This window comes from Panthera leo, chromosome B1 (assembly GCF_018350215.1).
Source record: "Panthera leo isolate Ple1 chromosome B1, P.leo_Ple1_pat1.1, whole genome shotgun sequence".
NCBI classification, from domain to species: Eukaryota; Metazoa; Chordata; class Mammalia; order Carnivora; family Felidae; genus Panthera; species Panthera leo.
In genome coordinates, this window is record NC_056682.1 from 51,037,213 (window position 1) to 51,055,332 (window position 18,120).

General features: G+C 40.8%; 1 protein-coding gene across 11 annotated transcripts in view; it reads left to right on the forward strand.

The window, feature by feature from the left end:
* The window catches only part of MSRA (methionine sulfoxide reductase A), a 455,502-nt gene that overhangs the window by 169,043 nt on the left and 268,339 nt on the right, over positions 1-18,120 (forward strand). For all 11 annotated transcript variants that reach the window (XM_042934989.1, XM_042934999.1, XM_042934998.1 and 8 more), the window contains one exon: positions 13,523-13,591. In XM_042934989.1, coding sequence (XP_042790923.1) covers positions 13,523-13,591 — 69 coding nt within the window. The remainder of the gene's footprint in view (positions 1-13,522; positions 13,592-18,120) is intronic.

The window sequence follows — 18,120 nt, forward strand, 5'->3', positions numbered from 1 at the left end:
GAGCTTGAGAATAGTCCTGGCCTGGTTGAGCTTTTGGGTGAGAGTGCAGCCCCAGCCAACACTTTGATTCCAGCCTGTGGGAGACCTTGAGTCAGAACTACCCAGCTTTACACTGTTATCTGAAATAAGACCACTGCATTTAGAATGTATTTTGCATTTGAAAGTGATTCTTGTGCAACAAGGGGCTTATATCCTCTTCTCCTTGGGAGGAAACTTCCTTTCCATAGTGATGAATAAAGTGGAGATTTTTTTTCTATGGTTGAGATAGCAGTTGGGCAGCTTGGGAAAGTAGGAAAATGTTTTCTTTTCTCTGCTTGTGGCCTATAACCAACTTGGCCAGTATAAAAGGGTGTGTTCTTGATGTTTGTGGGGTAGAATGTAGAGTATATTTTCACATGGAGGCAGTATCCCATAAATGGGTGGTTAGAATCCTAGGAAAGAGTTCTACTTACGACTCATTATAAGTTGAGTAGGCCCTTGTGGGCTAGCTTACCACCATTTATAGCAGCGTGTTCATAAGAAAATGGATTCTATATCCCAGATGTCCATCTTATAAACACATCTTTTGAATGTGTTTTTCACATTCACATCTTTTGTGTGTGTTTTGAATGTCCATCTTATAAACATCTTTTGAAATGTGACTCATTTTTAAGTTGGAGACTTGCCTGTGTTTCACTGCGTCCTCTCAGCTACCTTTCCCAAAGTAGTTTACATTTTGAACTATCAGCCTTTTGGGGAGATAAAGTGACAGAAAATAGAGATTACTATAATTCACTCTTAGCATTAAGAGCCTGGCAGACCTATCAAGACATATCTAATACAGATTTCCTGCAGGGCCTGCACTGAAGTCCCTTTACAGTTGAGTTATGCCAGGCCATAGCCATCTCCTTTTACAGGATTCTGGAGTCTCAATCAGGTATTTCCAAAAACAGATTGATTTAGTACATGGGAAACAGTTTTGGCCTTACACCTTCTTTAGCCCATATATATAGAGAAGCTGATGGCCTTCCACCATTCAGACCTCTGCTTGCTTTGGCCTCCCACATACTTGACATTTTCAGACATGGCTCTTGTTGGATTCAGCAGTACTGCAGTCAATCATTAGAGAATTCATCTAGGAATCAACCCATCACTTGAATATCCAAGGGGCTGCTTGAGCGTATATTCAAGGCAGATAACTAAATAGGGCTCTGCACTGCCAGCTCTAAATCTCTATCCCTTTATTAAGTCAGATGACCAAAGGCATGTTTTAAGAGCCACTCTTATTTCCACTTAACTCCCCTAAGTTAAGATGTTCTGTTTTGCATCACTCTTTAATGGGAGACGAGTATTAAAAAGAAGTCATAAAATGCCTTTCTGTGTCATTTGTAGAACCATAGTTGAAGATTGTGTCTACCATGTTTCTTAATGTGAATATGTACTGGGTTATTCAGTTTCCCTTAATCAGCCATGTGACCAGGCCTGCTCTTTCCCAATGACAGATCCTTCAGTGAAATTTTCATAGTAGATGAGTTTCATGTACTGTTTATCTAATAAGAGCTGGATTAAAAAAAAATTCACTGACTTATTGAAAATCAGTTGAAGGCTTCATAGTAAAAACTTCATTTCCCTTTTTTGAGGGCAATGTAAAATGTTTCAACCACGTTTAAAATTAGGAATGGTGAGCATAATCTCTATTCAGTAAATCTAAAATAGATTTTAAAATACCCTTATCTTCTATTGTGAAGGAAAATTACAAGGGAAGGAGAAACAGGATGAGAAGCAGGAAGAACATAGAAATGATTAAAATATGTACCAAATTCCAGAAAGGCAAAATACTGGCTGTTGTGTTGGTCTCCCTCCCTCCCTCCCTCCCTCCCTCCCTCCCTCCCTCCCTCCCTCCTTCCCTCAGTCTCTCCTTCCCTTTCTCTCCCTCTCTCTTCTCTTTCCTCTAAAAAAAAAAGAAAAGATAAATCTGGAAACACCTTGTATTTTATTTTTAAGTAAATAATGTTTAAATTTCATCCAAACTTTGAAATGATTGATCCTCTTAAAATCCTTTCCCTCTTAAAAAGAGGACATTTAACATATTGCTTTGGAGAATGCTGATCAATTTTAGGGAGGAAATGGAGTGGTGCCTCTATCTTGAGGCCTTTTGGGATGCTGTAAACTACTGAGAATTTTAAAGCTGGTGCAAACAGTTCTGCTGAGATTCAGGTGAGATTGTCTTTGACATTTGTCCTGGGTCTAGATAAAATGTAAGTGTCATGCTGATCCAAGCCCAGGGGCTGCTAGCCTGCCACTGGCCACCGTGTGTCTCAGCATGGCACCTCTGCCCTGGGAAGAGGTTCTTGGGTTGCAGGGCTAATCACCGAGTAGCAAAGACTGGGGACATTTAAAATACTTTTCTATTTCTATTTTTGAAAATGTATTACATCACATGGACCAAAGTTCAGAAAGTAAAGACAGAATGTTGGAAACAAAAATAAACTGTAGCGCATTATACACCTTACCCTACTTGTTGATTTATTCCCCCCCCCCCCCCCCCCATGAATGGTGTGTCTTATAGGTCCATGTCCTTACCTGTAGAGCTGTCTTATTCTTTATAATGGGTGCATATTATTCCATAGCAGAGATGATTTTATGCAAAAGTTGGTGCCAATCTTTTTATAGACAATCCTGAAATGACTTTGTACATGAGCTAAATGTTCTATAGAAGCTAATCTCTGATGAATCTTGTTAATATTCAGTGTCAATGTTCGGTCTCTTTCTCAATATTTTATTCCCCTTAGAATCTTTTGTCTCCTTCTCCTTACCCCCACCAACAGATAATAATTTAATAAGTGGAAAGCTTATTGATTTGAATGGAAGTTAAGTTGACATTTATGTTTATATCTATGACTATTCCTCTTTCTTCTTAAAGTTCCATATTTAGCTGTATCTCCTTCATTTTTAATGTAAGGAGAGAGTTGAGACAAGTTTCCTGTAAGGTTTACAACAACATATTCCATTTTTGATTAGGAGCTTCCATTTAGAAATAAAGTCATAATTCCTTTTCCTGAAAGAACAGCAATAAGAAGCAAACAGATCTGACCTTAACCCTGTAGCAGGCCCCTTTGTAGTGCTGATGGGGGTTGTTGGGGGGAAAGGTTGGTGTTGGTCTGGAACAGATTGCAAGGGGAGGTCTGGGCCCGTCAGGCTCAGCTGAGCAGAGGGCCTGATCATTTATCACTGTCAGAGGGGGTGGGGGTGGAGGGAAGGGGGAGGTACTGGACTGTTCCTGCCCATTGGCTGACTGACAGCTGACTGTGCCTCTTGCAACCTTCAGGCAGCCTATGTGCCATTGAGGGGCAATGTGCTTCCTGCTGAAGGCTGCTGACACATTCACAAGGAAGAAGAAAGAAGGTCTGCTGCATGCTGTGGCTGCTGCATTTCCATGTGGTGTACACAACCATTTGTAAAAGCCGACTTAAGAGTATCAGAAGCATACAGTTGGGCCCCAAAGTGATCCTAGCACTCTGATGATGGGTTGAGAAAACATCTCTGTGGTCTCTTGCCAGAATTACATTCACAGGACTTGGATACTCTGCACAACATTGATTATTTTAATGTGGCAGAATTGACATTGACAAATGCTGGGGAAATTGTAAATAATTTTGCTTCATCTATGAGTAAGGGACCAAAGCAATAGCAGCCAGGGAAGCCAGGGTCCCCTACAGGTCTTTGAAGGGCAAAGTTTTTAAAACAATACTAAAAAGTACGATTTCTATGTGATCCTTTATAGTTATGTTTAACACCCATCTTATAAATCCAAACATGTTTTAGGATCAGTAAGAAGCATGTACTTTAGAATAAAATAAGATCATTTTGGTGTACAGTCCCATTTTTTAGTACAACTGTTTTCAACTGTCCTATTCACAGAGATGTCACATTCATCAGGATGACATATAGATTTTAATCCTTAAAATAACTTTATTTTAAATGGAATTTAAGTTCTCAAAATTATCTAATTTTGGTAGTCATTAGGAATTACATGGCTTAAGAGGGGGTGGGGAAATTTTTATAAAAGTCAGGTGGAAATTTTCCATCAGTTAATATTATATACATATCACAGATGCCTAAGTTAGACATGGTTCCTAAATGTGGTAACTAATAACACCATTACAAAGGTAAAAATGGAATTCTTCTAAAAATGAAATGAACGATAATGGAATGCTTTTTGGGGATAATGTAGTGTGGGAACTCATGTAGTCTGATAACAGGGTGGATGCATTAAGAGCTGTAGGCAGTGCTGCTAACACAGAAGCCTTGTCTAGGTAAACCTGATCAGCAGCCCTAAGAAGGGGGCTGGTTGGTGGTCAGTGAAGGATAAGGAGAAGGCAGGCATTGTCTTACTATTTTTGTTAAAGATTTTTAAAAAAATCTTTAAGTAGGCTCCATGCCCAACGTGGGGCTCGAGCTCACAACCCTGAGATCAAGAGTCACATGCTTTACTGAGCCAGCCAGGCACCCCTTGTCTTACTATTTTTGTGACACCCACGGTAAACCCAGTGCCTGGCACATGACTGGTGTTCAGTAGTTGTCTTCTGAACTGTGATGTTAATGGGGCAGGATGTAGATCCCTGTGCCTTGACCTACTGGGGTGGATATACCCGCCCTGCCCCCCGTTCCTCTGTCAACCTTCATTCACCTTTTCTCGCATGCCTACCTATGATTTCAGTAGCTCATGAGCCCTACCCAAGTGAGGGACAACGTCTGAGATGGCCCTCATCAGAGAGGATCTAACAGGCCTGAGATACAGCTGACTTGAATTAGTCTGGTAGCCCCAGGACAGCTCCAGCGATAATCACTTAGGGGGCAGTGTCTTCAGGAGCAAGACAGAGAGTTTGAGGTATTTAAAACTGCAGTGAAAAGGGCCCTTTGATGAGGCCTTATGTGATTAATCAGGAAATAATCTGCTCATTGGCTATTTTCATTTAAGAAGATTTTATGCTTTCTCTTGCTGTTTCCACTCAGAGAAAACGTTTAGATTGTTGTAACTTGAAAGTATACCTGATAGGATCTCGATTTCTTCTTTATCAAGTTTCCCTTTTAGTTTTTTTCTACTTTTTATGGTTTACTGATTGTCAAAGAAGTATTTTCTCAAGAAAAATTTGGAAGCGTAAAGACGGAAGAAAAATCAGCCATAACTCAGCATATAGAGGTAGCCACTTTTACCTTTGTATTCTGTTTCCTTCTGATCATTTTTCTGTGCCTTTATTCTTAATTGAGTAAGATCCTTTTTTGTATCTTGCTTTTTTTCCCACTTAACTTTACCTTATTACTCTTCTGATGCCATGAACAAAACCTATTTATGATCATACTTTTAAAATTAGTATGCAGTATTCTACCTTAGAACTGTGTCTGATAATTTACTTCATTATCTCCCTTTTGTTGGGCCACTTAGGTTGCTTTACAATTTCTCATTATTATAAGCAGTTCTGTTGTCAGCATGTTTGGAAACCTTTGTCTCAGTTCTGATTTCCTAAGGTAGGTACCTACACTTAGAATTACTAGGTTGGGGATCTAAATGCTTTTGACGCTCTTGGCACGTATTGCCAGATTGCTTTCCAAATAGATTGTATTTTGTATTGTGTCGAATTCTCACTTCAGTGAGTAGTGCGTGAGAAGGCCCATCTCCCTACACCTTCACTGGTACCTAGCATTGCTTTGTAAGGGTCACTACTTTCATGAATTAAAAATAGTATCTTGTGTGGTTGAGCATCTATTCATGTATTTACTTGTTGTTTATATATTTAGAATTTTTTATGTGTGATGCGTGTTCTGTCATTCTCCACTTTCTCTAAGGCAGTGAGATGGCTGTCTTTTACAGAATTGTGGTAGCCTGCTTGGGACATGTGCAAAAATCTTTCTGATGCTGGTTTCTGGGGCCTCTGGCTTGCCTCCTGAACTCTAGTTGCAGGTACCTCTGTGTTCACTTTCCTTCACTCTCCAGGACACTCTTGTGGCCCCAGGGGACACAGGAACACAGTAGGATCATTCTAGGCCAGTTTTTCTATGGAACAGAAAAGGGCTCGTGTCTGAGGGTGCGTGCATTTGGTGTGTCTGTTCCAGGTTTGTAGTCACACTTGTGGTCTTGTGCACTGAGCAGACCTCAGAAAATACAGCAGGCACTTCGTGAAAAATAAAAATTTCCCATGCTTGCATAAGGCCTTACTCTTCTTAAAACACAGCCCTATCCTCAATGCCTCATTCTTTCGACTGGAAATCTCCCCTTAGGTCTCTCTCAACAAGTTTGTTGGTTAAATGGAGATCCTTAGTGTGGGATCTATGAAATTTATCTTTGTTCCCACAACACCAGGTTTCCTGCACATACTAAACACTCAAGATGTAATTGCCTGTGGATACGAGCCAAAGACCCCAGCCATAAGTATTAGCTGATGCTTCAAAATGTGTTATTGCATGGGCTGGGGTTTAGACCCTGCCTTGTGCTGCCCTGTTCTGCTCTGACATTGTGAAGTTCAACCTTCAGCAGAGGTACACTGGGAGGTGCAAGAGCTGCTTGACCTGGGGTGTCAGCTCCTTTCCTGGCTAAGACATGCAGCTTAGGTTTGCAGCATGTGGAGTGAAAGGAGAAGGGAGACTGGAGTTGTGTTGGATTTAACTGAAGGAAGGACAGCAGTCAGGGCATGAGGATAAAATCCTGAGTGATATATGAATTTTTTCCTTAGAGCTATAATCATAAACTGTTCCACCTGATTTTCTTCTGCTTTTTGTGCAGCTTATCTTTTGTTTTTAGAACAGCTCCCATTCATACATAGTTGTTGGTCACCATGTGAGGAAGACATTGAGGGCTGGCTTCCCCTCCTCCTAGAGCAACGAGAGGAAAATTCACCTCTCGTTGCCCATGTCAGTTGAGGACTTTTGTCTCATTCCCACCATTGCCTTTACTGGGGGCTCCTTGCTAGCCTCTCCTAGCCACAGATTCCATCTGCCTCTAGTAGTGCACCTCACCCGTCGATATGAAAGACACAGACTTCTTTGGCCACAGGATGCATGGAGAGCAGAGGCTGGCCCTCAGGCTGAGCAGTGTCTCAGTAGCATTCCCACTGCCACCTCACTTCCCAGTCTTTCTCTCCTCACATACAGAGTACATTGTTGGGGCCAAAACCCACTCTGGCTTGACTTTCACCTTAAAACACCATAGCTAAAAATTATAGCAAGTGTAAAGGACCACAATGTATAGGAACAATACAGAACCACAGTGCCTCTGGGCATAGGTGACTAGAAGCATCATTACCTCTCTTTTTCTAGTGCACCTGTCCTATATTTCAGTGACCTGGTGACAGGCACACCCTCAGGACTCCAACTCCTCTTTCTTTAAAAACCAACAGTCACACTTGTCAGATCATCCTTAAAATGCTATGGAAGGCAGCTTGGCAGGACCTAGGGCCCTGAATGCTCGGTCAGTGTGATCCAGGGCCCCTTTACTGGAGACAGGAGAAGCTGGTCCAAAGCTAGGACTTGGGGGCCAAATACGAACCCTGCTTAATTCCAGCCTGACTCGTACCTTGAGAACCCCAGGAATTTGTGACCCGGCAAAAAAGCCACAAAGAAACAGACAATGAGAGGGAATGTGAGACCATATATTGCTTTGGGGCTTGACAGATTTTTATTACCATATGAATGAAATAAAGGTACTCTTACTCTGGGCCCCAGCTGAAGCTAATCATCACCAATAGGTTTTGTCTCAGCATGAATGATTGATAGTAACACTTGACAAGTATGGGTTGGGTGTTTGCAGGATTAATAATGTGACTGGGACACAAGGCTGTTCCAGTCCTGGGATGGTTCTGGGTCCAGCAGCTGACCAGGACTCCCAGGATAGCAGAAACAGTTCCTGGAGTCTCGAATTCGGGAGTGTAACCATGATCACCCAGACTGGAGGGGATTGGCCCTACAGGAGATAGGGAGGGTCTGGGGCCCACCCTGCAGTCCCCCACTTCCTACCATTTACCTCTGCACTCTCCCCCTCACCCAGAAGATACAAATTTTAGCTCTCTCGCTTTGAGCACAAGACATGGAGCTAATCACTGTTGGTTTATGTCTGAATTTGTATTATCGCAGGTATATTATTGAACAGTTTCATTGTATTATTTTCAAGGAATAAAACAGTCACAAAGTTTGAAGTGCATTAGATATTCATAAAACAAAAGAAAAAAATGTGTTAGTATCATCTTCTGAAGCTTTTAAACGTGTCCCCCAGATCCCCTTCAAAATCTCTCTGATAGTTGACTTTGACCCAATCTTGCTCTAATTAACCTCGCTGTTCCACAAGCACTGGGCTTTCAAGATAAATGAAAATCTATTCCTTGTCCTCATATACCCTTGACTGAGGACACGTCATGGCCATCAGCAGAGGTTGTCTTCCTGGAGCATGTGGCTTTGGAACGTGCCCCCATGGAGTGGGGGCAGGGACATCTGCCCATCTAGCCAGATTGGAAGCATCCACCCTGCTGTGGCTGTGCAACAGATGTCCCTGTCAGTGACCCTCTCCCGTCTCCATTTCATGCTCTGCTGGTAATCAATAGTTAGTACCCAATCAATGAATGACTTTTCTGTTTAGTCAGTGTGATTGTTTCCATGGTGACATGTGCCACCAATTTTGGAAAAAAAAAATGCTCATTAGGTCCCCAAGTTAGCCCCTCTCCCCCCCAATCTTATTTGACCTATTTAATGTGTTTAAAGGATCTCTGGTTCTTTGTCCCCCAAATACTTGCCTCAGCAGAGCTTCAATAGGAAAGTGCCCTTGGGAGCTAAGCCTCGGTTTCCAGGAGTAGAACTGCCATTGCTTGGTTTTTAAGAACTCACCATTCTCGCATTATGGAATGGAAAGTAGCAGTCAGATTTCCCCCTGTTCTTTTATCCCTAAAGCTGTATATAGAATTTTGGAGATTTCCAAAGGATCTTTTTTTTTTTTAATTGCATTTTTTCATATAGAAACGAGAAGGAAAATGGCTTCTGTTTTGGTCCATTTTTCTGTTTTATTCACTTAGACCAGGAATGACAAAAGAATTTCATCATACATACACATATATCTAAATAATAAGAGACTCTATGGGATGCTAGGTTGAGAAAAGATTCTGTGGTCACATTTGGGGACCAAGAAAGTATGCTTTGGTTGATTGGTGATGTCTTCCATGAGCATGGAAATGGAGGCGAGGTACATCACGTGTCATGTCCTTGTCATTCCTGACTCGGATCTTGTGAAAAATAAAGTTCACACATATAATAATGCTAGTGTAACAGTTAAGAGGTGTTTACCAAGTGCCAGGCACTGATCTAAGTGCTTTAAATATATTAACTAATTTAATTCTCAAAGCAGCCCACAAGGTAGGTACAAATGAGGAAACTTACAATGAGGAAACTCTTACAAATGAGGAAATTGAGGCACAAAGAGGTTAAGTAACTAAGCCATATTCCAACAGCTAGGAAGTGGGAGCACTGAGGCTCAAAGTCAAGGCAGTCTTGCTTCGGAGCCCATGGCCTTAGCTGCTGATACTGTGCTATCTCTTCTTGGCTGATGCTGTGTCTTTGCTGTCTAGTAACTGACTCAGCTGCAGTTCAGAAGAAAATATAAAATCAGGAACATGTGGGTGGCTCGGTTGAGCGTCCAACTTTGGCTTGGGTCATGATCTCACAGTTCGTGAGTTTGAGCCCCCTGTCGGGCTCCATGCTGATAGCTCCGAGCCTGGAGCCTGCTTCGAATTCTGTGTATGTCTCTCTCTCTCTCTTTCTCTCTCTCTGTCCCTCCCTTGCTTGTACTCTCTCTCAAAAATAAATATTAAAAAAATTTCAAAATCAGGTTTATGGACCCTGTTATCTTTGGGCCTCAGGTGCTAGAATAAAAGACAGGGCCCAAGGGAACCTTAGCATTGAGGCGAGAGTTGCATATGAACTTCCTCCTTCCTCTCCAGTTCAAGTAGCATTTTTAGTCTTCCTGCCTCTACCGGCACTGTCGCCTTGTCAGATGAGAGAAGATGAATGGGGAGGGAAGAGGGGCAGACATTTATAGAGTAGGACAGAGAGGAGTTCCTTGGACTCTGGGCCACCTGGCCCAGATCATTTTCAATGATCATTTTTGTGTAAAGGACATGTACGTATAAAGAGAACTATGTCATTAGTATAGCAAATAATAAAGCTTTCATAATGGCTGAAGAAAGACTTTTTAGTTTCTCTTTTTATACTGTTTCTTTCTTCCTTCATTAATGTAACAGCTATTTATTGAAACCTATGCTGTGTCCCTGTTGGACTAGAATTATAGAAATGGTGAACCAAAGGAGCTATGAGCCCTATCCTCCCTGTGCTTATAGTCTGCTTGTCCAGGTAATGACTAAATGTGAGGTGCAGCTCTGGTGAGTGTTGTAGAAGAAGGCCTTTGGTCTCAGGAAACCCACATGACTATGGTAGAAGGAATGAGGGACTGAGGTGGTCATACCACATGGGTCCTTGAAGGCCATGTTAGAGTTTTCACTTTAGCATAAGAGCATTGGGAAGCCATGGAAGGTGGGAGAAGGTTGGGGAGTTTGTGTCATGCAGTCAGAATTTTTCCTTCTTTTTTGAAAGGTAATTGTGACTGTACTGGGAAGAGTGAATTGGAGAGGGGACATAGATGAACTAGAGGCATTCATAGGAGTCTGGGCAAAGAGGCCACGATAGTTTGGATTGGAATAATTTGGATGGTGAAGGGAAGAAGTAGAAGGATTCTGGATGTCTGGAAGGTGAAACTAACTAGATTTGGTGATAGACTAGATGTGGGTAGTGAGGGCTAGAGAATGGGCAAGGATGCCTAGAAAGTAGAATGGCAGTCTTATTCCCAGAGTTGGGGATGCTGGAAGAGCACCATGTTTAGAGTGGAAGGTCATCTTTTGTTGGAGGTGCTTTTGAGCTGTCTGAGAAGAGATGTCAAATAGGGTACGCTTTTCATTGTAAATGTGTAGCATTTCAACTGGCTATAAATAAGCTTTGTTCTGGGAAACCAAGTACTTACTGTGGCAAAAAATTTTTTTTTAATCTATAATTTCATTGATTTTTAAAATTCCAAACGTATTTTCATTTAGAAAATAAGAATCTAACAGTAACAAAGGAAAATACTAAAGGTAAATATCGTGCATAATCACCCTGGTCATTTTTATTTTTGTATGTTTCTCTGCCATAGGAGCATTTCTCTTTTCCTATAAGCATTCATATTTTAATTAGTTGTCATTATAATCTACCTCCAGTGTTGTAATAGGATTGTATTCAATTACCATTATCCCAAGTATTTTTTTCACATTTCTATATATATTTCTATATAACTCTCAAATGCTGTATTTAAAATATGTTACATCAACCCCGGTGGCTTGATCAATGAAGTGTCTGACTTCGACTCAGGTCATGATCTCACATTTGTGAGTTCAAGCCCCGCGTCGGGCTCTGTGCTGACAGACAGCTCAGAACCTGGAGCCTGCTTTGGATTCTGTGTCCCTCTCTCTCTGCCTCTCCTCCTGTTCACACTCTGTCTCTCTCTCTCAAAAATAAACAAACATTAAAAAAATAAAATATGTTGCATAATATTCCATGGTTTTTTTCCATGCTTTTGATAAATCACAAACTGTAATTTTCTAAGCAATTTTAGTACTTTTAGATATTAAGTTGATTTTAAGATTTCATTATTGTAAGTAATAAATATTGCTACGTGTGTCACCTTCCCCCCCCCCCCCCCCCCCATGTTTCTTTAGAGTGAGAGTTTCTTATGAGTGAGATGAGTGGATCAAAGAGTTTGAATGGGTTTAAAACTCTTGATTTGTGTAAAGGCAAACACTTTTAGAACCGCTGGCAGGGACTGTGGGGAGCTGACCATAGAACAGAACTCTGACCTCGACATCAAGCCTCATCACACTCCTTTGGATTTAGCAACCAATGGGTGCTAATATTAATGAGTGCTTGACAAGGTCCCATGGCTACCTGGGACTTGGGCTAGCCTCTTCCCTTCCTCCAGGTTTTCTGTTCCTAGGATAGTGCCACCATTACTTAGGAACCAGTGAGAGCCCCTGAATTGATGGTATGCTGAAGAGATTGTCTAAACTTGGCTGAGCCTCCAGATTCCAAAAGACTTGCAGTTTGCTGCAGGGCCTGCCTTGGGTTCCTTTGAGCTTAGATGGGGTTCTCAAGACCTTCCATGACCTGGTCCCTGCCTACCAATCTGTCCTTCTTTGCCACTGCCTCCCAACATATCACCTTGGCGATGCCCAGGCTAGACTTTATTCTGGCCCTGGATGATGCCTTGGTTACATCCACACTCCTGGCTTTCATTCAAGGTGCTTCCTCACCCTCTGCCTTTCCAAACCCTGCCTCTCCTTTAAGATTCTGCACTAGTTATAGTTCCTCCAGGTTGCTGGCTCCCACTTCCCAGCTTGCTGTTACTCTGCCATGAACTTTTACAGTACCTTTAGTCTCCATTCCAAGACTTAGCACATAATTGTAAGCTTTCTGGTAAAGTTTGACATTTTTACCTCTTGAAGATAATTATACTCTCCAAGAGGGCCGTGTCTTACTCTCCCCAGTCCCCTCAGAGCCTAGCTATGGTGCTAAGCCCTTGCCAGTGCTCCATAAATCTAATGTGACCCATGAAATCAAAATATATGTGCTATGTGATGCGGTGTCAAAGCTTCTGAGCCATTCTTATGTATTTTCAACATAAATGCCCACATGCAAAAATTGCTGAGGATATTTTAAAAATACTCATAGCTGGACATACTCAGATTTTCTCTACCTGACTGCATTTTGGGAGGTTTTGAGAACAAGTTAATGCTGGAAAACCAATACCTGGTCACATTTTATTTCTAAGTCCTTGATATGCACAGGGTGGGAAGGATGATTGGTGGAGGGAACCAGGGTGGATGAAGGGTAGGTAGTAAGAAGCACTGGGACATCCATCTTGTCTTTAAGAAGCCAAGTGTCTGTGGCTCCTGGAAATAGTACTTGAATTGTAGTGCAGTGATGTGTTCTGCTATTCTATTTTTTGAAAATTGGCCCTGATGTTATCCTGCTGTCTTCACGGCTCACTTCCTTGACTGGGTCAATATTGTGATCATCAAGAGTCTTCAGATGAAGCCTCCCCAATTTTCCCTGGAACCTGGAGCTTCCTTGTTCTTTAGGACCTGGCCTGGTGCAGTGGGGCCCTGTGGCTAGGAGTCGGGAGCTTTGGGGCTGGGCTGGCTCTGTGGCCACTAGCTGTATGGCTCTGCATGAGCTTGGGCCCTGGCACCCTTCTTTGTAAAGCCACACACTCAACTAGATCATTTCTAGGCTCTTCAGTCACTGAGACTAAAAACAAAATAATTGGAGCTCTCTTAAAAAGGGTAAGCTTTGGTGCCACTTCTAACTAAAAATGAGAAATAGACTCTTTGACACATTTAATGACATGTGTTAGTATGTGTGTGGAACTTTACACTTAACTTGTATTTCTTTCTTTCCTTCTCTCCCTCTTTTTTTTTTCTAGCCAAACATCATGTCAATGGCAATAGAACAGTTGAACCTTTCCCAGAGGGAACACAGATGGCTGTATTTGGTAAGATATCAACTCTGAAAGAAAACCCAAATTGTGTGCAATGACTAGTGCCAAATTTCTGAGTTTTAGCAAGTGTCCTCAGGGCTTCAAAATCTGGGCTCTTGTAGATATTTACAAGTCATTGGAGCCAAAAAAAAAAAAAAAAACTATTGAGTTCCTAGTATTTCTGGGATCAGAAAAGATTATTCTATAGAATTTAATATGCTTTCTTTTCTCACTTTGCAAACCAAATATCAAACTGTGTCTTTGCTATTTCTTATGTCCACACTGTGAATTAACCTGATAATTTACAGTTTGAGTTTTTCTTTCCTTGAAGGCTCCCCCCACCTGCCACATTGATACGTAACTTTGTCAAAGGCTGGGATTCAAGTAGTTTTGAGTTGTTATTCCACAAAAATCAATCTAATTGAATAATCTCTTTCTCCTCCATTATGAATTCAGCATATTCCTTAGAAAAGAAGTTAATTAAAGTGTTTTAAACAGAAAATATAATCTCTGAGTATATATTTACCATATACAATTATGTGGTTGAGCAGAACTTCTCTGTTAGCTTCCAAACCTTTTGGTGATGAGGTCCTTTTTAATTCATTGTTCCTTACCTCCATATTTAATGTCACCTAAACTTCCTTTAAAATGTCCCTACACTTGGCACTTTCTTTGCCTACCTTCCTCCTTTTCTCCTTCCTTCCCTTTTCTTGCTGACGTCCTCTTTCCTCTTGTTTTTGCCTTCCCCCCTCACTCTTCCCTCCAGCAATGCCCTGGGGTCCATCCCTTATCACCCTCTCTGGGGTCACTTCCTCTGTCCCCTGAATTTTCATTTTCTTGTAGCTTCTGGATCCTTCCCCTCAGCCTTTAGACAGGTTTTATGGTCTTTCCCATCCTAAAAACCTGAAGTCCCTGATTTTATGCCTTCTTCTAGTTCCCATTCTACCCTGGTCTTGATGATCCTCTTCTGTAAGGCTTTTGATGTAAAGCTGCTTTAAAGCATGGAGTTCTCCTTGAGCTGCAAATTAGCTTCAGGATCACCCACCTCTAAATTAGCCTATTCAGCATAAAGTATTAACTTATTCACAGAGATGGAACCAGAATTAGTAATCAATGATGATTAACGGTTGGAGAGTTATGAAATAGGGAACTAATTCTGCCTGGGTGTTTGTAAATCTTGCTCCATATGGGCTAGCACCCTTTAAAATGTGCTTATCAGTGGTTAGAAGTTATTATGCTCAGAAATTTAAACAGAGAATTTGATTTTTGTAGAAAAAAGCATAATGGACACTCTAAAAATGTGTGCTAAATATTTGCTTTGTTACTTTTCCTCTGTGTACTTATGTTCACACGATGCCATTTTTCTGGAGTTGTAGGTTTGAAACTATCAGGGGACAGTTACCAGGGGACAGCAAATGTCACATCAGTGTGCAATGGGTTATTTTGATAATTTTTTTTTGTATTTCAGATTTTTCACCCCCCAGACATGTTACACACTCAGTTCCATGTCATATTGGGCAATATAAAATAAGGCTAACCTATCTTAGCAGGGTTTCCTCTGTTTTGCTATTAGAGGAGAGCTTCCTTCCCAAGGGACAGACCCAGCACCAGGCAGGTATGGATGTTGTTTGGCCACAGAATTGGAAATATCAGTGAATAAAGCTCTGTGATGAGATTATTATTATAATTTGTCACAGTTTTGGTTTGCAGTGGCTTTCCTAAAAATCCTAACCCGTGGCATTGCTTGGCTTTGGGCAAGCACCTTTCCCTTTCCAGGCTTTAGCATTTTTCACCAATAGGATGAGAATTGACTGCTCTGAGACACTTGCCTTTGCTTCTCCATCTTACATATTCAAGACCCAAGGCTTATCTGGCGATAGGCAGTCCTCAGGAAACCCACTGTGAGTGGCCAAGGTGTGTGGTTTTAAGAGGTGAATCGTGTATCATTTCTGCAAGTTCAGAAATATACAGATTGTAAACTAGAATATCTTTTGACATCTAAGAATATTTACATTATTAGAACTTCAGTTTGACTCTTCCAGATGCTTAAATTAAGGCCCTATTTGGGTTAAGTAGGTGCAAGCATTTTATATTAATGTTTTAAAAACTGTTCTCATTTTATATCACTTGTCCACCTGGCCTGCAGTGAAGAGAAGGAGCAGATGGCTTTTGGGGTGGGCTTCTCTCATTCTGGGTTGTTTATAGCTCTACTGAAAAGGTTAAACCAAGTATATAGCACTTGGCTCTTTGACATATGTTGGACATTTAATCCTCCTGGCACCTTGCAATCCTGGTATGAGTATGTAATCCTCTTCTCAGAGAGCTCATGTGACTTACCCGAAGTCACTCAGCCAGTGATATAGTGGAGGGAGAATTAGAGTCCAAGTGTAACTAACCCTGAAGCCCACGCTCTTCTTATGATGTCCCCTGACTCTTAGCACTGGTTGAAGAAGCTGTGGGCAAGTCTGGTAGATTCAGAAATGTCTTTCAGCTGGATCCATGCACAAATGCACGATTTCCAGCCAAGCCAATTTAGCAAATTGATTTGTGAATTTCTGTGCATTCCCAGAGTGTGCTGAAGGACTCTTGACATACAGCTTTTGCTGGGAAAATACTGCTTGGAATGACATCTCCTACTACTTATCACTTTTACCCATTTGATTTTAGTAGCATGTGTTAATATACAGGGGAATGTCTTACATCTACTTGACTGTGAGCTCACCAAACACCAGTGGCACTTTCTAGTTGTCCCAACTTACTCTTCAGCCTTGGAGGTGTTAATATTTTATGACAAAATAGTATCGCCAGTTGCAATTTTATTATCTATTGGTTAATCATTTGAAAATGCTTTACAGAATGCTATCTACATAGGAACTTTTAAATTAAATCCACTCTGAAAGTGGTCGTTGAACTGCCATTAGGCATTTAGAGTGGATAATGTAAGGAAGTATAAAGGACAGGGTACGCTCCATTGTAAAAAATACACAAGTGCGTCATTGTGTCACGTGACCAAAGAATATATAGGTGTCCCTTAGTTTCTGGCATGTAATCGTCACAGATTATTTTTAAGCTAAGATGTTTATTTTTTCAGATTTTCTTTCGTAGCCCATTTGTTAGTCCTCGTCTTGTTTTTGTGTGGCCACAGTTCTTAAGCTTCTTTGTTGCTCTTTCTCTCCTCTGTACTTTAGGACAATGATAATGAAGGTAATAGGCTCTGCTCTCCCAGTGGGCTTCTCCTCGTCTGTGTATGATGCTGTCTTTCAAGTCAGTGGGAGCCCTTTTTCCACAAGCTGGAGAAGCAGAACCGAACATTTTGCAATTACTTCATGCCTTTGTTCCCGGTGGCTGACAGTGCCCTATGGCTATCATCCCTTTAATCCTACAACAGCCCTGTGAAGTGGGCATTATTGTGCTCTGTTAGAGACAGAGAAACTGAGGCACCCAAAGATGAAAGAAATCTGGTCAAGTGGAGGGAATGCTTTCTCGGGCATGAGGACACATCCACATTACATTTGCCAGCATGCTGTGCCTGACTTAGAAAGGTTCTCTCCAGCTCTCAATAACTTAATGAAAGTGACATCCCATTGGCAGTGAGCCACTCCATCCATGCAGAGAGCACAGAGGCTCCAGCCATTCTGTGGTGGTTTTTTTTTTTTTTTAAAGCACAGAACAAAAAAAAAAAAATAAATAAAGCACAGAACAACTATTCATTTTATTAAATATACTCTGTAGTCAAGAAGATTTATCATTTTCAAATAAAATAAAAACTTATTAATTGAGGAAAATGCAGAGAAGCTGGGGGTTGGGAAGATGTGTGAATTTGCGAAGGTTTTTAGTACAACTTAAAAAAATGAAATACAACTTTTAAAAACTTTAAAATACAGTACCGTGCCATAAAATTTGTCATCCAAAGTAGTATACTTTTGAGAGTGAAAGGGTGCTGTTAAAAATTACATTAGATAATGAGGTGCAAACCTGAAGGGTTTCAGCCAATTGGGATATAATGTCACCCTATAACAAGAGTGTATAGATATTTAGGCTCTTTCCATAATTTGGCTATTGTTGAGAGTGCCGCTATGGAAACCAATTTGACAGTAAATTTCATATATTAAAAAATAAAAAAAATAAAAAAAAAAGAAAAAAAAAAGAAAAAAAAAAAAACAAGAGTGTATATTGTAAAATATTGTGCCAAGAGTAATAAATACACATTGAGTCAAGTTGAAATTGAACTTAGATATATAAAATGAAGTAAACAAGTGAAAAAAACAATGCAGACTATACTATATTATATATGATGTAGTATCAGCACCAGTAGTTTCACTAACTTCCAAGATTTTCCTCAGTAAATATTGTTATATCTTTCTGAATGACTTGAAATTGAAAGTTAATTCATATTTATAAAACCAGGTTCATAGCTCTTTCATAAGAGATAGAGAATTGATCATCACAGGTCATGCCTTTGCAATTTTAATATTGTACTTATAGTATCCAATAACGTAGGGTGGTGAGTTCTCCACCACTAGAGGTATTTAAATGATAGAGTG